The sequence below is a fragment of the Entelurus aequoreus genome, linkage group LG04, assembly GCF_033978785.1.
Source record: "Entelurus aequoreus isolate RoL-2023_Sb linkage group LG04, RoL_Eaeq_v1.1, whole genome shotgun sequence".
NCBI lineage: Eukaryota > Metazoa > Chordata > Actinopteri > Syngnathiformes > Syngnathidae > Entelurus > Entelurus aequoreus.
The window spans coordinates 83,137,153-83,161,951 of NC_084734.1; the positions used below are offsets into that span (position 1 = coordinate 83,137,153).

The 24,799-nt window shown below is 39.3% G+C and overlaps 1 protein-coding gene across 1 annotated transcript in view; it reads left to right on the forward strand.

The window, feature by feature from the left end:
• The window catches only part of atp10b (ATPase phospholipid transporting 10B), a 69,918-nt gene that overhangs the window by 16,459 nt on the left and 28,660 nt on the right, over nt 1-24,799 (forward strand). Inside the window, exons 3-9 of the mRNA XM_062045874.1 lie at nt 2,208-2,293; nt 6,105-6,211; nt 6,534-6,665; nt 6,887-7,014; nt 7,087-7,339; nt 16,051-16,250; nt 18,385-18,543. Of these exons, the coding sequence (XP_061901858.1) occupies nt 2,208-2,293; nt 6,105-6,211; nt 6,534-6,665; nt 6,887-7,014; nt 7,087-7,339; nt 16,051-16,250; nt 18,385-18,543 (1,065 nt within the window). The remainder of the gene's footprint in view (nt 1-2,207; nt 2,294-6,104; nt 6,212-6,533; nt 6,666-6,886; nt 7,015-7,086; nt 7,340-16,050; nt 16,251-18,384; nt 18,544-24,799) is intronic.

Sequence of the window (24,799 nt, forward strand, 5' to 3'; positions counted from 1 at the left end):
AAAACGGCACCAAAGTTTATTACAGTAAAAAAAAGTACTTTTTTTTTCATTTGGAGGAAAAATGCTGTAAAAACCACAGTAAATTTGACAATTTTACCATAAATCTATTGCTACTTTTACTTTGCACAATTTGATATGTTTGGACCCAGAGGGCCGCTTCTAATAGTCTAATAGCTATTATAACCCACATTTTTTAATGCATTTTTTAGTAGATTTTTTTTTAAACTAAAATGTAAAAAAAAATATGCTAAGTTGCAATAATTTCACCTCAAAATGTAGTGTTTATTACTGTAAATGGAAAAACAGTACTGCTGTTTTTATGGTAAAAAAAAATAAAGAAAAAAAAAAAGGCAGCTCAGTTGCCAGAATTTAACTGTAAATTTTACATTGTTTTTTTTTACTGTAAATAAAAAAAACTGCAATTTTAGAGTAAAGTTTTGGCACCTGAGCTGCCAGTTTTTTTTTTGTTTTTTTTATTGCAAATCAACAACTGTAGATTTTTGGGGGTATTACTGTAAATGCCAAAACGGCACCAAAGTTTATTACAGTAAAAAAAAAGTACTTTTTTTTCATTTGGAGGAAAAATGCTGTAAAAATCACAGTAAATTTGACAATTTTACTATAAATCTATTGCTACTTTTACATTGCACAAATTGATATGTTTGGACCCCGAGGGCCGCTTCTAATTGTCTAATAGCTATTATAACCCACATTTTTTAATGCATTTTTTAGTAGATTTTTTTAAAACTAAAATGTAAAAAAAATATGCTAAGTTGCAATAATTTCACCTCAAAATGTAGTGTTTATTACTGTGAATGGAAAAACAGTACTGCTGTTTTTATGGTTAAAAAAAAAAAAAAAAGGCAGCTCAGTTGCCAGAATTTAACTGTAAAATTTACATTAGTTTTTTTTACTGTAAATTTAAAAAAATGCAATTTTACAGTAAAGTTTTGGCACCTGAGCTGCCAGTTTTTTTGTTGTTGTTTTTTTTATTGCAAATCAACAACTGTAGATTTTGGGGGTATTACTGTAAATGCCAGAACGGCACCAGAGTTTATTACAGTAAAAAAAAAAGCACTGTTTTTTTCATTTAGAGAAAAGTGCTGTAAAAACCACAATAAATTTGACAATTTTACCATGAAATCTATTGCTACTTTTACATTGCACAATTTGATATGTTTGGACCCCGAGGGCCGCTTCTAATAGTCTAATAGCTATTATAACCCACATTTTTTAATGCATTTTTTAGTAGATTTTTTAAAAACTAAAATGTAAAAAAAAGATGGTAAGTTTCAATAATTTCACCTCAAAATGTAGTGTTTATTACTGTAAATGGAAAAACAGTACCGCTGTTTTTATGGTTAAAAAAAAAAAAAGGCAGCTCAGTTGCCAAATTTTAACTGTAAAATTTACATTATTTTTTTTACTGTAAATTTTAAAAAAATGCAATTTTGCAGTAAAGTTTTGGCACCTGAGCTGCCAGGTTTTTTTTGTTTTTTTAATTGCAAATTAACAACTGTAGATTTTTGGGTGTATTACTGTGAATGCCAAAACGGCACCAGAGTTTATTACAGTAAAAAAAAAAGTACTGTTTTTTTCATTTAGAGAAAAATGCTGTAAAAACCACAGTAAATTTGACAATTTTACCATGAAATCTATTGCTACTTTTACATTGCACAATTTGATATGTTTGGACCCCGAGGGCCGCTTCTAATAGTCTAATAGCAATTATAACCCACATTTTTTAATGCATTTTTTAGTAGATTTTTTTAAAACTAAAATGTAAAAAAAAAAATGCTGAGTTGCAATAATTTCACCTCAAAATGTAGTGTTTATTACTGTAAATGGAAAAACAGTACTGCTGTTTTTATGGTAAAAAAAAAAAAAAAAAAAAAAGGCAGCTCAGTTGCCAGAATTTAACTGTAAAATTTACATTACGGTAGTTTTTTAGTTTTTTTATTTTTTATAAAGAAATACAATCATGTGTGCTTACGGACTGTATCCCTGCAGACTATTGATCTATATTGATATATAATGTATATATTGTGTTTTTTATGTTGATTTAATTTAAAATCAACAACATTTTTTTTTTAAATTTCTTGTGCGGCCCGTTACCAATCGGTCCAGTGGTTGGGGACAACTGCTCTAGAGGAACTGCATGGTTACTTGACGTCTTAAATATTTCTGTTCCACCTCTCTTTGTGCAGGAGCCTGACTTTGAACCTGAAAGTTTCAACAGCATTGTGGTGTGTGAAAAGCCCAATAACAATCTCAACCATTTCAAGTGTTATGTGTGAGTATCCTACACACAGGCACAGTCCCCCGACACTTTCTTTGTGATTCCTAACCGCTATTTTCTTGGGGATGACAACACCCATTTTTGCAATCACGGTCAAAATTCTGTAGTCCCCTCCCTCTCTCCCTGACTGAGGTTGCCAGATACGCAGCCGAATCCAACTCGATTGACTGGGCTACTCCAAGGAACTTCAAACTTCCACTGCCTCTTGCTGAAGCTGGGATCATAATAGCTGAATAGACAGGCGTTTTGTCAATAACAAATCTCTAACCAACACATTTTACACAGAAATTAGGCTATTTTCAGGAAAAAGTACGTCATGCCTGCGGATAATATCACAACAAATGACTGCGCTATTAAGACAGACAATGGACCGAGAATCCTCCGTCTTATGTGTGTCAACTTATTTGTACTGTTAGGAAAAAATTAATAGCCATATCGTCTATTCAGCAATATCCTTTTATAATTGTATAACTGCTTGATGACTTAAGGGGCTGATTAAAACAAATTCCAATAACTTGTTTTAGTGTCTACTGGCGTTTTTTTTTACATTAGTTTTTTCCATACATGAGATACATTAATAATATATCTAAAATTGAAAAAACTAATTGCATCATGCATTTTCATGCATTTTTGCATGCATTTCCGGATCAACACCTGCGTTTCAAAGAGTGCACCTTTGGCGTGCTAAAAATATTTTTTGTTCGCAGTTCTACAATAAATCGGCCAGATAAGGAGGTGTGTGCTGCATGTTCCACCACATAACAAAACAGTACAGGTTTGACCATTGGAGTATTCGATGTCATGAATGTGGAGGGAAATGAGTGTCTCCATGGCTCGTCGGTAGTACACGCAAAATCCTAATTTAAAAACCTTTTATACTTGTTATCAATTTCACAGGTAGTCTTAGTAGATCAGGTCCAAAATGCCTACTGATAGTACTCGCAATTTCATAGTTTTGCTGCTCAGTGCTTGTTATTTGGGTCTTAGTCGATCAAGCCCCTTAGGCTATGATCACACTGCAGGTCAATTGCAAATGTGTTGCCCATGGGATCTGATAGAAAGAAAGAAAAATCCGAAGTGGTCATCAAACTCTGCAGTGTGAACGTAGCCTTGGTTGTGCGTGGAGAACCACTCTGTAGTAAAGCTAAATAAAACTAAAAGAAAGTAAAACCACTCCTCATCCTAAGATTAAAAGACACGGGGAAATGAAGGTTTTAATAAGTCTATTTACACAAGTGAAATCATGAACTTCTATGCAACAAGTAAATAGTCAATAGTAGTTTCACACGCTGCACAGGCTACATATAGGACGGGGGTCGGCAACCCGCGGCTCTAGAGCCGCATGCGGCTCTTTAGCGCCGCCCTAGTGGCTCTCTGGAGATTTTTCAAAAATGTATGAAGAATGGAAAAAGATGACGGCGAAAAAAAAATCTATTTTTTTGTTTTAGTATGGTTTCTGTAGGAGGACAAACATGACACAAACCGCCCTAACTGTTATAAATCACACTGTTTATATTAAACATGCTTCACTGATTCGAGTATTTGGCGAGCGCCGTTTTGTCCTACTAATTTTGGCGGTCCTTGAACTCACCGTATAGTTTGTTTACATGTATAACTTTGTCCGACTTTCTAGGACGTGTTTTTATGCCACTTCTTTTTCTGTCTCATTTTGTCCACCACACTTTTAACGTTGTGCATGAGTGCACAAAGGTGAGTTTTGTTGATGTTATTGACTTGTGTGGAGTGCTAATCAGACATATTTGGTCACTGCATGACTGCAAGCTAATCGATGCTAACATGCTATTTAGGCTAGCGATATGTACATATTGCATCATTATGCCTAATTTGTAGCTATATTTGAGGTCATTTAGTTTCCTTTAAGTCCTCTTAATTAAATGTATATCTCATGACACATGTAATATGGCTTTTAATTTTTTGCGGCTCCAGACAGATTTGTTTTTGTATTTTTGGACCAATATGGCTCTTTCAACATTTTGGGTTGCCGACCCCTGATGTAGGACAACCAAAAATATTCTAACATATATAGTCATGTCTTGTCCAAAATAATCTTACTTCTTACCCAAGTTTCATTAAATGTTGGCCATCAGTCTACTTTGGCAGCCACCTCTGTACATAAGAATAATGGTTTGACCTTCCGAGTTTTGCCTGACTTTTGAGGCACGTTCCGGACATTTATCATTTGAAGTTGCGCTTCAAATTATACCACTTGTACAAACCCCGTTTCCATATGAGTTGGGAAATTGTGTTAGATGTAAATATAAACGGAATACAATGATTTGCAAATCATTTTCAACCCATATTCAGTTGAATATGCTACAAAGACAACAAATTTCATGTTCAAACTTATAAACTTTTTTTTTTTTGCAAATAATCATTAACTTTAGAATTTGATGCCAGCAACACGTGACAAAGAAGTTGGGAAGGGTGGCAATAAATACTGATAAAGTTGAGGAATGCTCATCAAACACTTATTTGGAACATCCCACAGGTGAACAGGCAAATTGGGAACAGGTGGGTGCCATGATTGGGTATAAAAGTAGATTCCATGAAATGCTCAGTCATTCACAAACAAGGATGGGGCGAGGGTCACCACTTTGTCAACAAATGCGTGAGCAAATTGTTGAACAGTTTAAGAAAAACCTTTCTCAACCAGCTATTGCAAGGAATTTAGGGATTTCACCATCTACGGTCCGTTATATCATCAAAGGGTTCAGAGAATCTGGAGAAATCACTGCACGTAAGCAGCTAAGCCTGTGACCTTCCATCCCTCAGGCTGTACTGCATCAACAAGCGACATCAGTGTGTAAAGGATATCACCACATGGGCTAAGGAACACTTCAGAAACCCACTGTCAGTAACTACAGTTGGTCGCTACATCTGTAAGTGCAAGTTAAAACTCTCTTATGCAAGGCGAAAACCGTTGATCAACAACACCCAGAAACGCCTGAGCTCATCTAAGATGGACTGATGCAAAGTGGAAAAGTGTTCTGTGGTCTGATGAGTCCACATTCCAAATTGTTTTTGGAAACTGTGGACATCGTGTCCTCCGGACCAAAGAGGAAAGCCAGCATGTGTGATGGTATGGGGGTGTATTAGTGCCCAAGACATGGGTAACTTACACATCTGTGAAGGCGCCATTAATGCTGAAAGGTACATACAGGTTTTGGAGCAACATATGTTGCCATCCAAGCAACGTTACCATGGACGCCCCTGCTTATTTCAGCAAGACAATGCCAAGCCACGTGTTACATCAACGTGGCTTCATAGTAAAAGAGTGCGGGTACTAGACTGGCCTGCCTGTAGTCCAGACCTGTCTCCCATTGAAAATGTGTGGTGCATTATGAAGCCTAAAATAGCACAATGGAGACCCCCGGACTGTTGAACAACTTAAGCTGTACATCAAGCAAGAATGGGAAAGAATTCCACCTGAGAAGCTTCAAAAATGTGTCTCCTCAGTTCCCAAACGTTTACTGAGTGTTGTTAAAAGGAAAGGCCATGTAACACAGTGGTGAACATGCCCTTTCCCAACTACTTTGGCACGTGTTGCAGCCATGAAATTCTAAGTTAATTATAAGTTTATGAGTTTGGACATCAAATATGTTGTCTTTGTAGTGCATTCAATTGAATATGGGTTGAAAAGGATTTGAAAATCATTGTATTCCGTTTATATTTACATCTAACACAATTTCCCAACTCATATGGAAACGGGGTTTGTACAACCAATTTAGATGCTATGTCTGACCGGGTCTTAGAATGTAAAGGTGTATTCTTTCTTCTACCACAGGGAGAAAGCGGATAAAGAAAAGGTGGGTGCTGGAATTGAGAGTCTGCTGCTACGAGGCTGTACTGTCAGAAATACAGACCATGCTGTTGGCTTTGTGGTGTATGCAGGTATTGATCACATTTACCTGCCATGACCCTCATCTCTGTAGGCTGCATTTACACTGCAGGTTTAAGTGTGATTCAGTGCTTGTATCTGATTGTTTTTAGACTGTAAGTCACTGTTACCGTACTGAAATAACCAAAGATTACATACAGTTTAGTTTAGCTCACAATGACATGACAACATTTAGTACTGAACACAAAGTCCTCCTTTGACTTTTTATTAAAGGTATTTTCCAGGTTTATGAATCCCTTTTCTTTCAAGGTTAGGCCTAGGGCCCACACTGAGTATCTGTTTTTTGCTGACTGAATGCCTTCCCCCATCTTCAAGGCCATGAAACCAAGTCCATGCTCAACAACAACGGACCAAGATACAAGCGCAGCAAACTAGAGCGGAAACTGAACGTGGACGTCATCTTTTGCGTCATTCTCCTCCTCGCCATGTGCCTGGTCGGAGCACTAGGTCGGTGACGAGTTACGTAGCTCATCCATGAAATCGTTACGCAGATCAGTTAATGTTTAAAAGCCTTTACACTTGTGAGGGGCCATTTCACTCATTCGCTTTGGCCTCGAGCCGGCGATGCTGTATAACAGTAGGGGGAGGATGAGAAGGTGTGGCGCCAAAAATAGCCTCCCTTCTCGTGCCAGTCGATGTGATTAAGCCGTCTGTCTTCACACATTTAGGTCACTACTATTGGCGGCAGACGCTACCTGGCGTGCCCCCTTACCTGGTCCCTGACAGCAACGGTCACCTGGACGGTCCCGGTCTGTCTGCCTTCTACATGTTCTTCAGCATGATCATTCTGCTCCAGGTGGAAAACAGTTTGCACTTCAATCCATATTTATTCCGCCGTTACTCACACCTTTATCTTATCCTCTTCCAGGTCCTGATACCCATTTCGCTCTATGTTTCCATCGAGTTGGTGAAGATTGGCCAGATCTTCTTCATTATGAATGACATAGATCTTTACGATGAGGAGGCAGACAGCCGCATACAGTGTAAAGCCTTGAACATTACAGAGGACCTGGGTCAGATTGACTACATCTTCTCAGACAAGACAGGAACGCTCACGGAGAACAAGATGGTGTTTCGACGTTGCTCCATCATGGCCACAGAGTACCCACACAAAGAGAACGGTAAACATTATGCAATAATTATGTATCAAACAGATCATATTTGCGTTCCATGTTAACAAAGCGAAAGTTGCCCTCAAGCACGGAGCGCTCGATAAGTGTCAACAAAATCAAAAGACAAACCAATACTGACTCCGTGTCCAAACTGAAAGCTCCTTCAAATTCCAGAAAGTTGTTTATTCTTCAGGATTTAAAGGCCTACTGAAAGCCACTACTACCGACCACGCAGTCTGATAGTTTATATATCAATGATGAAATCTTAACATTATAACACATGCCAATACGGCCGGGTTAACTTATAAAGTGACATTTTAAATTTGCCGCTAAACTTCCGGTTCAAAACGCCTCTGAGGATGACGTATGCGCGTGACGTAGCCCGGCGAACACGGGTATGCCTTCCACATTGAAGCCAATACGAAAAAGCTCTGTTTTCATTTCATAATTCCACAGTATTCTGGACATCTGTGTTCGTGAATCTGTTGCAATCATGTTCATTGCATTATGGAGAAGGAAGCTGAGCAAGCAAAGAAGAAAGTTGTCGGTGCGAAATGGACGTATTTTTCGAACGTAGTCAGCAACAACAGTACACAGCCGGCGCTTCTTTGTTTACATTCCCGAAAGATGCAGTCAAGATGGAAGAACTCGGATAACAGAGACTCTAACCAGGAGGACTTTTGACTTCGATACACAGACGCCTGTAGAGAACTGGGACAACACAGACTCTTACCAGGATTACTTTGATTTGGATGACAAAGACGCAGACGTGCTACTGTGAGTATGCAGCTTTGGCTTCTAAACATTTGATCGCATGACCGTATGTGCGCAACTTTTTTTTGCGTATGTACGTAACTTTTTTAAAATATATAAGCTTTATGAACCTTGGGTTAGGTGAACGGTCTTTTGGGCTGAGTGATTGTGTGTGTTGATCAGGTGTTTGAATTGTATTGGCGTGTTCTATGGAGCTAGGAGCTAGCAGAGGAGCTAGGAGCTAGCAGAGGAGCTAGGAGCTAGCGTAACAAACACGCAGGTGTTTTTATGCAGGATTAATTTGTGGCATATTAAATATAAGCCTGGTTGTGTTGTGGCTAATAGAGTATATATATGTCTTGTGTTTATTTACTGTTGTAGTCATTCGCAGCTGAATATCAGGTCACCCCCGGCTCTCACAGCATCTTCCCTATCTGAATAGCTTCAACTCCCCACTAGTCCTTCACTTGCACTTTACTCATCCACAAATCTTTCATCCTCGCTCAAATTAATGGGGAAATTGTCGCTTTCTCGGTCCGAATCTCTCTCACTTCATGCGGCCATCATTGTAAACAATAGGGAACTTTGCGTATATGTTCAACTGACTACGTCACGCTACTTCCGGTAGGGGCAAGCCTTTTTTTTATCAGATACCAAAAGTTGCAATCTTTATCGTCGTTGTTCTATACTAAATCCTTTCAGCAAAAATATGGCAATATCGCGAAATGATCAAGTATGACACATAGAATAGATCTGCTATCCCCGTTTAAATAAAAAAAATTCATTTCAGTAGGCCTTTAACTTTTCCAAACAACTGTTCACCTCAGTGGAATGTGGACATGCGAGAAGGTGTTGTTTTGTAACCCTTGACAAGGGTAGTGAACAGTGTGTGAGCTGATCGTTTTATTCACATTACAATATTAGACTGCAGCAGTGTTGTTTTCGTCAACGATGACGAAATCATTTCGTCGACGCCACTTTTTTTCATGACGATAACGAGACGGTGACGAGATAAACATGTCTCTCTGATGACGAAAACATGACGAGACGTGTGTGAGTCTTCGTTGACGAGACGAGAACGGACGAAAATGTTAGTGGGTAATCTGTCAGACGTTGAAAATGCATGACATTTCTGTTTATTGTGTGTGTCAATTAAAACCTACAAAGTATCTGCTGCTGCCTACAGCAGGCTGCTGCATTCTATCCTTGTTTGGTCACGCCCACCAACTGGCGTGCAGCGCACAACGTGCTCAACACGTCAGACTTTTGTTACTCGTCAGGCAATGGAGCGTGATGGCGGCGGCAGTTTCATCACAGGGGCTCGGTGGTCGCAAACGTAGAGACGACATATGGGTGTATTTTAAATATAACCCAGCAGATAATAAAACAGAGTGTATTGTGAAGGAAGACGGTGACAAATGTGGCCACAAAATATGCGGAAAAAATACGACCAACCTTAATGCCTGGTTCACACCAACGGCGCTTGCCGCGCTTTAAAGCGGCGAGCAAAGCGCCGTCATTTTTGTCAATTTTTCCACGAGTATCCCGATCTCTGAAGTAATGTTATGCTTTGATACGCTCTGATACGCTCTGATACGAATTAGTTGCCGCTTTGCTACCGTTCCTCACGCTTTGATCCCGCTTTGATACGCTTTAAATCACGCTTTGATACGTTTTATTACGCTTTATTGAACTTTATTACGCTTTGATGCGATCCTGACGCTTTAAATCATGCTCTGACACGATTATCAAGCTCTGTTGTGCATTGTTACAACAAAAATAAGGAAAAAAAGTGAAAAACTCAGTATACTGTTTTCCACACATTTTTTATATTCATTTATTTTTTCAATTTCTCTTTTTTTTTCGTTATATTATGTTTTATATCTTCATTTCTTTTATTTTTGTCATCTTAATAAATATCTATCTTTCATTTCTTATGCTAGTTGAAAATAATAAAAGGCAATTATCCACACATTTTTTATATTCATTTATTTTTTCAATTTCTCTTTTTTTTCGTTATATTATGTTTTATATCTTCATTTCTTTTATTTTTGTCATCTTAATAAATATCTATCTTTCATTTCTTATGCTAGTTGAAAATAATAAAAGGCATTTTTTTTATAAAACGTAACATATTCTCTTTATTACTAACATTTTCATACAGAAAAATTATAGACTGTAATGTCAAACTGCAACATCAAACAGCAAACTCTAACAGAAGTACAGAAACAATGATCATCGTATAAAAAAGGCAATGATGCAAAAGAGAATGGATTTGTAATCCTGTGTTGGTTTTACATAAAAGTTTCAATGTCACTAGTCAATATCACAGTCACTTCCTATTTGTAGGGGTCCGCGCTTTGAACCAAGATCTGTTAAGCTTTCCTACGCTTTTAGTCAAGTTTTGCTGAGCTTTGTCACGCTTTCATACGCTCTCGGCGCTTTATTCCATTCTTGACAGAGCGCAGAATTTTTTTAAACCGCTTAAAAATTTTGGCCAAACTTGCCGCATGTCCCGCTTCACTACAAACTTTCCCACGATCCATTAGGACCCTCACGCTTTAATCAGGCTTTGTTACGCTATAACGCCGCTTTGCATGCCGCTTTAAAGCGCCGTCAAAGCGCCGTTGGTGTGAACCTAGCATAAGCGGCACCTTAAGGCTCGCCACAAGGATATTTTTTCGACGGTAAGTTACAAATGCTGTTAACATAATGGATAAATGTCATAGTAAGCTAATACATTAGTACGTTTTCCACATACTCCTGGCGCAAATGGGCTGCTAACTTCAGGCTAAAGTTAGCTTTTGTTACGCTAACGTCAATTCATTACGTGTGTGTTACTTTAGCAGCATGTTTAGCCATATTTACATTCAGTGACGGTGTGGTTATCTCTGTGAGTACGTTCTGCCGACTAAAACTAGACTAAAACCGGACTAAAACTATCACGTATAAAAGTGACTAAAATGTGACTAAAACTAATAAGCATTTTAGTCCAAAAGACTAAGACTAAATGTAAGATGGTTGTCAAAAACAACATTGGACTGCAGGAGTAGTAGGGTTGCAATGGTCTGGAAAATTGGGTAATGAAAATCTATGGCAGGGATATTCAACTGGCGGCAAAATCTGACACGGAATGCCCACTTTTGCCGAAAATGTCTTTTGTATAAAGGAACTTGGTGTAAGTGTAACGGAGACGGGCCAGTATGGCGGGGCCATGTGTACGTTGGTAAACCTCACTCCCTGGCAACTTCAAGAGTACTGCTGGCTATCAAGTCTATAGCCCGGGCTTTTAGCTCGGTAGTCAGCATTCTCGCCTCTCATGCCGCAGACCTGAGTTTGCGGCACGCTCGGAACAGTAGCTAAAACACAACGCAGCCGAGAAAGAGAGAGAGAGAGTACACAACCGCTAGATAATCACATTGGAAGATCCATGCCTTGAAATTTTAACTTTCCAAACACCAGCATCCACTATAATGATAAATAAATGGGTTATACTTGTATAGCGCTTTTCTTCCTTCAAGGTACTCAAAGCGCTTTGACAGTATTTCCACATTCACACACACATTCACACACTGATGGCGGGAGCTGCCATGCAAGGCGCTAACCAGCAGCCATCAGGAGCAAGGGTGAAGTGTCTTGCCCAAGGACACAACGGACGTGACTAGGATTGGTAGAAGGTGGGGATTGAACCCCAGTAACCAGCAACCCTCCAATTGCTGGCCCGGCCACTCTACCAACTTCGCCACGCCGCCCAAACAAGGGACCCAAACAAGTTTTGCATTGAATATTGAACAAGCAAGGCTTATATAACTTTATAGTGACACTTGTTTTTTGCTTTTTTTCCCCCCTTGAATTTGTAATTGATAAAGTAAATCTACAAATGCCCATTATTAGTCAGACAGGCTGAACACATTCCATGGGAAATAACAAAAAATGATCACGTTTGTTGTTTTTTTTAAATGTCAATGATGTAGGTAGGTATGTAGGTACACTACCGTTCAAAAGTTTGGGGTCACCCAAACAATTTTGTGGAATAGCCTTCATTTCTAAGAACAAGAATAGACTGTCGAGTTTCAGATGAAAGTTCTCTTTTTCTGGCCATTTTAAACGTTAAATTGACCCCGCAAATGTGATGCTCCAGAAACTCAATCTGCTCAAAGGAAGGTCAGTTTTGTAGCTTCTGTAGCGAGCAAAACTGTTTTCAGATGTGTGAACATGATTGCACAAGGGTTTTCTAATCATCAATTAGCCTTCTGAGCCAATGAGCAAACACATTGTACCATTAGAACACTGGAGTGATAGTTGCTGGAAATGGGCCTCTATACACCTATGCAGATATTGCACCAGAAAACAGACATTTGCAGCTAGAATAGTCATTTACCACATTAGCAATGTATAGAGTGTATTTCTTTAAAGTTAAGACTAGTTTAAAGTTATCTTCATTGAAAAGTACAGTGCTTTTCCTTCAAAAATAAGGACATTTCAACGTGACCCCAAACTTTTGAACGGTAGTGTAGGTCTTTATTGTCATTGCACAAGTACAACGAAACTTTGTTTTCAGCACAAACCCGTTCAAGATTAGACAAACAAACAGTGTACAGGGTTACAGAACAGGAACGCTGATGGGTCACCGCAAGGCGCTCCGTAAAAGATTGGGAAAATGGTAAAACGCTGGGGAAGGATGAGTAAAAAAATACAATCTAGACTGGGCTCCTAAGGGGGCCCAGTCTGGAGTGGGAAAAAAACCTCCATAGCAAATCACATATACATATTACAACGTACATCTCGAGATATCTAGCAACAGAGGGAAGGGAGTGCGAGGTAATGGTGGTAGGCCGCAGCTCTCGGCGCTGACCATCCTTCCATCACCCCTATGGGATTTGGGTTGGGGGGGTGGGTGTGTATGTGTGGCGTATATTTTTGTGGATGCATGTTGTTTGTATGCAAGCCTACAGTGTGTCTCTGTTCCGCGGCCTTGATTCTTGTGCAGCCGATAAGTCCAAAGTCAACAACAACAGGTGTGTGTCCATGAGAGACAAGAAGGGAGTTTGTTGTGTCTTCGCTGCGCTGTCCTTCGGGAGAGTCTCGAAGCCAGGGAAACAATCCAAGTTAGAATGTTTTGTATGCGAGTGAAAATGAAAATTTGCTTTTCACTCTAAATTGTCTATGACTGGTCATCAAAAATCCTGCGAGGCAGACAGTCCGATGTGATCCAAATCACAAGAGTGTCCACAGTTCTTCAATGATTGCTATGGTCTCTTGTTGCAACTAATACTTATAGGCAAGGCAAGGCGATTTTATTTATAGAGCACAATTCGTACACAAGGCCATTTAAAATGTTTTACAGAAAATTAAATGAAGGCAAAAATAAAGATTTAAAATCATAATGAAAATGAAATACAATCACCATAAAAACAATCATAATTATAAAATCAATCAAATGCTGTAGATAAAATACTTTCAGTTGTCATATGCACAATTAAATAAGTGTTTTCAGCTAGGATTTGAACATAATATAAAACCAGTACAGTGTTACCTTTTGTTTTCGTTATTATTATGTTCCAAAAGACTTGCGAAAAAACCCAACAATATTCACTCCATATTCTCTATTGCTCGCAAGTATTACCATATCTGAGTTATTGTGTAGAAATATGGCGAAATAATTACAAAAGTACACTTCATTCACTAACCATGTTACAAAAAAGGTCAGTTTGAAAAATATATAATGATGGTTTAGAACAGGGGTCACCAAACTTTTTGACTCCGGGGCCGCATTGGGGTAAAACAATTTGGCTGGGGGCTGCGCTATAAGTGTGTGTGTGTGTGTGTGTGTGTGTGTGTGTGTGTGTATATATATACATATTTTATGTAAATGTGTGTGTGTGTGTGTATATATGTATATGTAAGTGTGTATATATGCGTGTGTATATATGTATATGTCTATGTATATGTCCATGAATATGTATATATGTATATGTGTACATATGTATATATATATGTTTTAATTAGATTATCCAAAAAAATAGTGCTCGATACCGTGGTAGAGCGTAATATGTATGTGTGGGAAAAAAATCACAAGACTATTTCATCTCTACAGGCCTGTTTCATGAGGGGTTTCCTCAATCCTCAGGAGATTTTAATGGAAGCATTCACATACCATGGTTAATAAACAGTTTCTCTTTTAAGCATAGGTTGCATCTTTTGCAACCTATGCTTAAAAGATGCAACCTATGCTTAAAAGAGAAACTGTTTATTATATACCGTCCAGACTTGTCATCCCTCAACAAGCGCAGCGAAATTGTATCAATATGCCGTCACAGAAGGAAACACCTCCTAGGTAACACATGAGCCAATCCCCACGCCCCCATGCCTGCCTGTACCCACCCGCTCTGTGCCCTATATAAACCATGGTATGTGAATGCTTCCATTAAAATCTCCTGAGGATTGAGGAAACCCCTCATGAAACAGGCCTGTAGAGATGAAATAGTCTTGTGATTTTTTTCCCACACATACATATGTATATATATATGTATATGTGTATATATGTGTGTATATGTGTCTATATGTGTGTGTATATATATATATATATATATATATATATATATATATATATATATATATATATATATATATATATATATATATATATATATATATATATGTATATATATTCCTCGCACACTAATTGACTTAAAGAGCGCACTTGCTGCATGTCACGTTATCGATGGTAAAATGCATTTTTAGACGATATGATTTGCCTGAGTGGCTAGGAGACGGTAGAAAATTGACTAGTAAGGACAAATTAAAAAAAAAAAAAAATTATAAAAAATATATATATATATTTTATTTTTTTTTTAACTTGGAACTTCCCGCGGGCCGGATTTTGGACGCTGGGGGACCGTATCCGGCCCGCGGGCCGTAGTTTGGGGACCCCTGGTTTAGAACATACAAACCCTTTATTTGTTGAAACAAAAATATTGAAATTCAGTGATTTGGTGCATTTGCAAACAGCTAAAATTATGTACAAAGCAAACTTATCACCTGCTACTAACCTACTTTTTTTTGTAGTCAGATTTGATTTTTTGGAAGTGTGGATGCTTTGTTTAGGAACTCAATTCCGTAGAATGATAAGCGGGCAAACAGACTACTTTGTTAGGCACAATGTTTGGCACTACGATAACCGAGACAGTGTATGAACACCGTGTGTGTTCGAGGGTCGTGGTTAATTTCAGCTATGATAAGAAGTATTGTTTTTAAAACCGCGACAGAGACTTCTACCTGTCTACCATTCTAGTGCTGCCATGAAAAATTGACCTCTTTTTAAACATCAAAATAGTGAGCATAAGTGTGTAAGCATAAGTATAGAAAATTTGTATACAAATGTTTTTTTGTGTATTTATTATTTCCTTTATTCATTTTATGTACCTATTTTTGGCGTAAAATATGTAATAATGGTGTTTGATTTGACAACTACCACAGGTCATGTGTATTATTTATTCCCCAAATTGTTGCTGTGTTAAAGTTTGGAGATTAGTATTGTGATTACCACGCAGGCTCTTTTTTACTTGGCGTCTGTAAGACCATTTCAAATATCGCCCGTCACTGTTCTTTAATACTTTTAGTGTCTAAAAAACAGAAAAGTAATTATCCTTCTGAGACCCACCAAAAATATATATCCACTATAAAGGTTTTCAGGGGGATATAATGAAGCCCCTTTAATCACTTGTCCCACATTTTCCCACATTTATGTTGCTTTATTTTTGCTTATGATCCATTATTCTGAAGGTATGTTAGATAATTCAGCATTGTGATGCATGTGAGTATACTGTATATTAAGATTACATTACTAAAAACAGGATTGCATCCATATTTCTGTTTTACTCCAGCATATTCTGCTAAAATGTCAGTATTTCACTTATTTAATTACTATTCTATACTAGATGAATAACACACAACTGGTTTTGCAGCCATCCGTTTGGCAGTTATTGATGAGCCAGATACAGAAGAGGAGGTCATCTTTAACCAGCAGCCGCAGCCCCCACAGCCTGTATGGTCTGTGGCCGCTGAGGACAGCAGCCCCAAAGGGAGACAACATCAGCATGGAAGCAGACACAAGAGCAAGTTCGCAGTAAACGCCCAGAGCAACGTGGCCTTCAGCAGTCCGCTGGTAAGACGAGCGCTCAGTCAAGATTTACTTCTAGAGCTGCTGGAGGTAGGGACTGCGGTTGTGGACTTGCTTGGTTGCTCATGAGAGTCTGAGCGAGTCAGTTCCACTTGACGTACCTATTTCAGATTGAAAATGGCAGTGTAAAAGGAGCTATTGTGCATCACAAACTGTTTATCAGGATTCTCAACAAAACCAATAGGTTCTTCAGCCCAAAGTTCCATCCATCTTCAACCGCTTATCCGGAATCGGGTCGCAGGGACAACAGCTCCAGCAGAGACCCCCAGACTTCCCTCCCCAGAGCAACATTAGCGACTTCCTTCTGGGGAATCCCGAAGCGTTCCTAGGCCAGAGAGGAGATGTAATCCCCCCATCTGGTCCTTGGCCTACCGGGGTCTCCTCCCAGTGGGACGTGCAACAAGGACCTCTCTAGGGAGACGCTTGTGAGGCATCCGCACGAGATGCCCGAACCACCTAAGCTGTCTCCTTTCCAAGCGAAGGAGCAGCGGCTCTACTCCGAGTCTCTCTCGGGTGACTGAACTTCTCACCCTATCTCTAAGGGAGATGCCAGCCACCCTTCTGAGGAAACTCATTTCGGCCGCTTGTATCCGCGATCTTATTCTTTCGGTCATGACCCACACTTCATGACCATAGGTGAGAGTAGGAATGTAGATAGCTCGGTAGACCGAGAGCTTTGCCTTCTGGCTCAGCTCTCGTTTCGTCACAACAGTGCGGCAGAGAGACTGCAATACTGCCCCAGCTGCTCCGATTCTCCGGCTGATTTCCTTCTCCATCTTTCCCTCACTCGTGAACAAGACCCCGAGATACTTAAACTCCTCCACCTGGGACAGAGTCTCATCCTCTACCTGGACTGTACAAACCATCGGTTTCCTGCTGAGAACCATGGCCTCAGATTTGGAGATGCTGATCCTCATTCCAGCCGCTGAACACTCGGCTGCGAACCGATCCAATGAGAGCTGAAGGTCACGAACCGAAGGTGCCATCAGGACCACATCATCCGCAAACAGCAGTGACGCAACCTTTAGCCCCCCGAGACGTATACCCTCTCCGCCATGGCCACGACTCTGCCTAGAAATACTGTCCATGAGAATCACAAACAGGATAGGTGACAGAGAGCAGCCCTGGCGGAGACCAACCCCCACTGGAAACGGATCTGACTTACATTCAAGCACCCGGACACAACTGTCGCTTTGGTTGTACAGAGATTGGATGGCCCTCAGCAGGGTTCCCCTCACTCCGCACACCCTCAGCACCTCCCACAAGATCTCCCGGGAGACCCGGTCATACGCCTTCTCCAAATCCACAAAGCACATGTAGACTGGATAGGCATACTCCCAGGCCTTCTCCAGGATTCCCGCGAGAGTAAAGAGCTGGTCAGTTGTTCCACGACCAGGACGGAATCCACATTGCTCCTCTTGAATCTGAGGTTCGACCATCGGCCGGACCCTCCTTTCCAGTACCTTGGCGTAAACTTTCCCAGAGAGGCTGAGTAGTGTGATACCCCTGTAATTAACACGGCCCACAGTTTTGTATCTTATTTGACTATGTCAAAATCATTGATAAAGTTTATTATCTAGGACATTTGCTTTACGCTGTATTTCTATGGTATAATAAAATTGGCAAAATATGATTACAAAACTCGAACTGCCATTTGTTTATCCACTCATCCTTAGGTCAATAGGCCTCTGGAGCCTGGTGCCTGTTGCAGATGGCCAAGCTGCGAGGCGCCAGTGATGAGCACACTAAAAGTCTCGGTGACAGGGCATATGGTCACGCTGGGTACCATTTGGCCTAGACCACCGATGTGACATAAACCGTAAACGTCCACTATAGATTGGTCATAATATACGGTAGAGTAGCTCAGAGTCTATAATTATCTGTGGAACGAAACAGCGTGAGATGGAGTAAGTCTCCAATCAGCGTTAAAGTTTAAACTACCTGTATATCTCTAAGAAGATGATTAGTATGCGCAAACATCACACACTTTTCATCACCATTTTTTGGACTATTATTTTGTCAAATAACATATTCTTCCAATCCTAAACAAAAGAAAGCAAAACATGTATTTATATTTCTTTTATTAAAGTTAATGAACAGATTCAATTCACTCTCACAGGAAACTGAGGTGATTCCAGACAGGAAGCTGCTTCGGCGTGTCAGCATCGCAGAGAGAAGCAGCAGCAGCCAGAAGATAGATCCATACCTGGACTTTTTTCTGGCTCTCGCCATTTGCAACACTGTGGTGGTTTCCATGGCAACAGGTCGGAGACGGAGGGTGAGTGTTCTGTTTACTGTCACTGTGGATGGGAAGTAAAGATGGAGGACAGCAAAAAGATGATTGAGGAATTCGTTTTTGTGATATAAATTAACTTTTTGTTGTCGTACACTAAGGTGCCGAGCTCCTATGGACTTACTAATACAGTGGATGCTGGATTCACTAACTTAAAGGGTTCTTGAACAATGTTCAAGAATACAAAAGTGCATACACTACCGTTCAAAAGTTTGGGGTCACCCCAACAATTTTGTGGAATAGCTTTCATTTCTAAGAACAAGAATAGACTGTCGAGTTTCAGATGAAAGTTCTCTTTTTCTGGCCATTTTGAGCGTTTAATTGACCCCACAAATGTGATGCTCCAGAAACTCAATCTGCTCAAAGGAAGGTCAGTTTTGTAACTTCTGTAACGAGCTAAACTGTTTTCAGATGTGTGAACATGATTGCACAAGGGTTTTCTAATCATCAATTAGCCTTCTGAGCCAATGAGCAAACACATTGCACCATTAGAACACTGGAGTGATAGTTGCTGGAAATGGGCCTCTATACACCAAAAACCAGACATTTGCAGCTAGAATAGTCATTTACCACATTAGCAATGTATAGAGTGTATTTCTTTAAAGTTAAGACTAGTTTAAAGTTATCTTCATTGAAAAGTACAGTGCTTTTCCTTCAAAAATAAGGACATTTCAATGTGACCCCAAACTTTTGAACGGTAGTGTATATTGAGGCAAATTTCTCAATAAGAAACAAATGTAAACATGAATAACGAGTTCCAGCCTTGACAAAAATCCATATTTTAGTAAAAGTTTGTACACTTGAACCTTACATTGAACTGTCCCTCTTCCTATGCAGCCGCCCTACACACACTCATTGGGCCCCATTCAGCAACCGTTCTTAAGAACCAATTTAGTTCTTAGGGCCCACTTACGAAGTTTTTAAGGAGATTTTTGTATTCACCAATGTTTTCTTAGCTGGGATTTGTTCGTAGGTAAGAACAAAATCTACGAGTGCTCCAGAGCACTCTTAGGGTGGCCTTAGGGTGTGACAAGTTCCCTTACTTCTATTGTTTAATGTTAAATTAATATCATAGATGGATAGATAGAGATAGATATAGATAAGACTCTCACTGCAGCCTTTGACACCATTTCACACACTGTCCTCCTCCATAGATTGCACAGTATTGGCATCACAAGCACACCCCTTCACTGGTTCAGATCATATGTATCTCTCCGACCGCACTCAGTTTGTTCAACTCCGTTTATTCAAATCCGCTCCGTCTCCCGTTTCCTCTGGTGTCCCCCAGGGCTCTGTTCTTGGTCCCCTGCTTTTTATCATTTACATTCTTCCCCTTGGCAATATATTCCGTAAATTTAAAATACATTTTCACTTTTATGCGGATGACACCCAGCTCTACATCTCAACCAAACCAACTGCCTCTCTTCCTCCTTCCTCCCTTACAGACTGCCTCAGTGAACTCAAGCAGTGGTTCTCATCCAATTTCCTTCAACTTAATAGTAATAAAACCAAAATCTTACTTGTCGGTACAAAAACCATTCTCGCCAAAACCAACAGCTTGTCCATTACTCTCTGCAATTCCTCTGTCTCCCCCTCCTCCCAAGTCAAGAGTCTGGGTGTTATCCTCGACAGCACACTCCCCTTTCAAGCCCACATAAACAGCATTACCCGGTCTGCTTACTTTCATCTACGGAACATTAATCGTCTTCGCCCATCCCTTACCCCACATACTGCTGCCATACTAGTCCATAGCCTGGTCACCTCTCACCTGGACTACTGCAACTCTCTCCTGTTTGGTCTCCCTCACAAGTCACTTCACAAACTTCAGCTTCTCCAGAACTCTGCAGCCCGGATAATCACCAGAACCCCTTCAATCCAGCACATCACCCCTGTTCTGCAGCAACTCCACTGGCTACCCATCAAACATAGTATCCACTTTGAAATAATTCTCCTCACTTTCAAAGCCATCCATAACCTCTCTCCGTCATATCTCTCTGACCTGATCCATGTCGCCGCGCCCTCACGTTCCCTAAGATCCTCTTCATCCATCCATCTGACTGTCCCTTTATTTAAACTGTCCACCATGGGTGCCCGAGCTTTCAGCTGCTCTGCCCCACATCTTTGGAACTCTTTGCCACCAGACCTTCGTAACTTAGACTCAATATCCCTCTTCAAATCAAGACTCAAAACACACCTATTCCTGACTGCTTATTCATTGTAATCATCTTATCTTCTCTATTTTTGTTGTTGTTGTTGTTTTTATCCAATTTGATTTTATTGTTTTGATTTTGTACGGTGTCCTTGAGTGCCCAGAATGGCGCCTTATAAGTAAAATGTATTATTATTATTATTATTAAGACAGACAGACATACAGCAAAATGAGCAATATAGAGACATTTCAAAATATATGCGCGCACGCACACACACACACATACACACACAATCATCAATTACCGGGGCGTTGATTTAGTGACTGGTGGCTCTTTAAAAGACCAACAGGCCTCTCACACCCTGTTGCAACTCAACTCACACAATGGCAATGCTTTTGCTGCTACTGCAAGATGCCGCAGATGGTACCCTGGGGAGGGAGCGCATATTTCACGACCATGTAGACCTATTTGCCCAAAGTGACGAATATTTATTTGAACGCTTTAGGCTACCTCAGCAGTCCCTCCTTTCTTTCTTTCTTTCTTTCTTTTAGTTTATTTCAAACATGAACACATTTACATCATAATACATCACACAATTTCATATCATTTCATTTACATCATGCCCGAAAAGGAGTAGGAAGAAGCAAAGCTTATTTAATCCTACCCCTTTCCCACTTCAAAGCATTTACAATTATATAAAATCATTTACTGACCTTTTTATATAATAAAATAACATCTATGAATTAGTATATACAACAGTTTGTAATATGTAATTAATTAATTCAGTCATTATTAACATACTGAGATGAAGAATATTTTCAATAAGGTTGGAAGTTTTTCTCATAATTCTTCTTCTTTGTACTTTGTAAGCACTATTAATTTAAACAACCTCTTAAACTGGATCATGTCAGTACAATTTTTAACTTCTTTACTTAATCCATTCCATAATTTAATTCCACATACTGTTATGCTAAAAGTTTTAAGTGTTGTACGTGCATATAAATGTTTTAAATTATTTTTTCCTCTAAGGTTATATTTCTCCTCTTTAGTTGAGAAGAAATGTCGTACATTCTTTGGTAGCAGGTTATAGTTTGCTTTGTACATCATTTTAGCTGTTTGCAATTTTACCAAATCACCAAACTTTAATATTTTTGACTTAATAAATAAAGGGTTTGTATGTTCTCTATATCCAACATTATGTATTATTCTAACTGATCTTTTTTGTAACATGGTTAACGAATGTAGCGCACATTTGTAGTTATTTCCCCATATTTCTGCACAAAAACTCAGATATGGTAACACTAGTGAGCAGTAAAGAATATGAAGTGATTTTTGGCCCAGGACGTGTTTTGTTTTATTCATTATTGAAATGTTTTTAGCTATCTTATGTTGTATGTTTTGTATATGAGATTTCCAGTTCATTTTATCATCTATTAATACTCCCAAAAATCTGGTTTCTTTTACCCTTTCGATGTCTACTCCGTCTATTTGTATTTGCGTATGATGCTCTTTCCTACTATTACCAAATAGCATTATTTTAGTTTTACTGAGATTCAAAGATAGTCTGTTTTTGTCAAACCATCTTTTTAATTTGTTCATTTCTTCTGTTATTATTTGTATTATCTTCTGTGTGTTCTCTCCTGAACAGAAAGCAGTTGTATCATCTGCAAATAAAACTAACTTTAAGTCCTTTGTAACTTTACAAATGTCGTTTATATAAATATTAAACAATTTTGGTCCCAGTATTGATCCCTGCGGCACACCACAGGATATATCTAGCCGTGTTGACATATTTTCACCCATCTTCACATATTGCTTCCTGTTGGTTAAATAGCTTCTTACCCAGTTCAATACCAAACCTCTGATGCCATATCGTTCTAATTTTTGTATTAAAATATCATGATTAATTGTATCAAATGCTTTTGTTAAGTCCATGAATACTGCTGCCGCACATTCTTTACCATCTATTGCATTGGTAATTTCCTCTGTTATTTTCATTAATGGTATTGATGTTGAGATATTTGCTCGAAATCCATATTGGTTCTCCACGAGCGTCCCACTTTTGTTAATAAATAAATCTCATCGACTATTGAATAATTTTTCCATGATTTTGGAGAATTGTGGAAGTAATGAAACTGGTCTGTAGTTAGTAAACTGGTGTACGTCTCCATTCTTATAGATTGGTACGACTTTTGCAATTTTCATTTTGTCTGGGAATTTTCCGGTTAAAAATGATACATTGGTGATATATGTCAGAGGTTCTGAAATGTCTTCTATAACCTTTTTTATCGTTACCATATCTATTCCATGACAGTCAGTTGAAGTCTTGTATTTACAATTTTTTACAATTTTGATTATTTCTTCTTTTGTTACACTTTTAAGAAACATGGAATTGGGATTTCTGTCTATGAGCTCACTCAAGTCCTCAACTGACCCATCATCTGCATTTGGAATTCTTTGATCCAGATTTGTTCCGATATTAACAAAATAATCATTGAAACGTTCAGCTATTTGGTTCATATTGTCATTTTTTGTATGTCCATCTAGAAAGTACTGGGAGTAATCTTTCTTAGCACCATTTTTAATGATGCTATTTAGGATGCCCCATGTTGCTCTCATGTTGTTTTTGTTCTTGTTTAATAATTGACTGTAGTATTCCTTCTTACATGTTCGTAGTATACCAATTAGCTTGTTTTTATATTTCTTATACTTATTTTCTGCCTCTATAGATCTTTGTGTACTTAAACCTACGTTTTGACATTACGTATTTCTTCTGTAATCTGTTTGTGTTTTCTCCGTGTGTTTGATGTTCGGCTTTTCCGACGGAATTGTGCCATTACATGGGGAATTAAGGGTGTTTACCTATGCAAATTACGGAATTAAGGGTGTTTACATATGCATATTGTGTAAATAAGGGCGTGTTTGTATGCAAATTATGATAGACACGCACGCGCTAACCATTTGGTATTCAGCAACTTAAAGGTCTACTGAAATGAGATTTTCTTATTTAAACGGGGATAGCAGGTCCATTCTATGTGTCATACTTGATCATTTCGCGATATTGCCATATTTTTGCTGAAAGGATTTAGTAGAGAACATCGACGATAAAGTTCGCAACTTTTGGTCGCTGATAAAAAAGCCTTGCCTGTACCGGAAGTAGCGTGACGTCGCAGGTTGTGGAGCTCCTCACATCTGCACATTGTTTACAATCATGGCCACAAGCAGCGAGAGCGATTCGGACCGAGAAAGCGACGATTACCCCATTAATTTGAGCGAGGATGAAAGATTTGTGGATGAGGAAAGTGAGAGTGAAGGACTAGAGGGCAGTGGAAGCAATTCAGATAGGGAAGATCCTGTGAGAGGCGGGTGGGACCTGATATTCAGCTGGGAATGACTAAAACAGTAAATAAACACAAGACATATATATACTCTATTAGCCACAACACAACCAGGCTTATATTTAATATGCCACAAATTAATCCCGCATAACAAACACCTCCCCCCTCCCGTCCATATAACCCACCAATACAAATCAAACACCCGCACAACACACTCAATCCCACAGCCCAAAGTACCGTTCACCTCCCCAAAGTTCATACAGCACATATATTTCCCCAAAGTCCCCAAAGTTACGTACGTGACATGCACATAGCGGCACGCACATACGGGCAAGCGATCAAATGTTTGGAAGCCGCAGCTGCGTACTCACGGTACCGCGTATCCAACTCAAAGTCCTCCTGGTAAGAGTCTCTGTTGTCCCAGTCCTCCACAGGCCAATGGTAAAGCTTGACTGTCATCTTTCGGGAATGTAAACAATGAAACACCGGCTGTGTTTGTGTTGCTGCAGCCGGCCGCTAATACACCGCTTCCCACCTACAGCTTTCTTCTTTGCTGTCTCCATTGTTCATTGAACAAATTGCAAAAGATTCACCAACACAGATGTCCAGAATATTGTGGAATTTTGCGATGAAAACAGACGACTTAATAGCTGGCCACAATGGTGTCCCAAAATGTCCTCTACAATCCGTGACGTCACACGCAGGCGTCATCATACCGAAACGTTTTCAGCAGAATATTTCGGCGCGAAATTT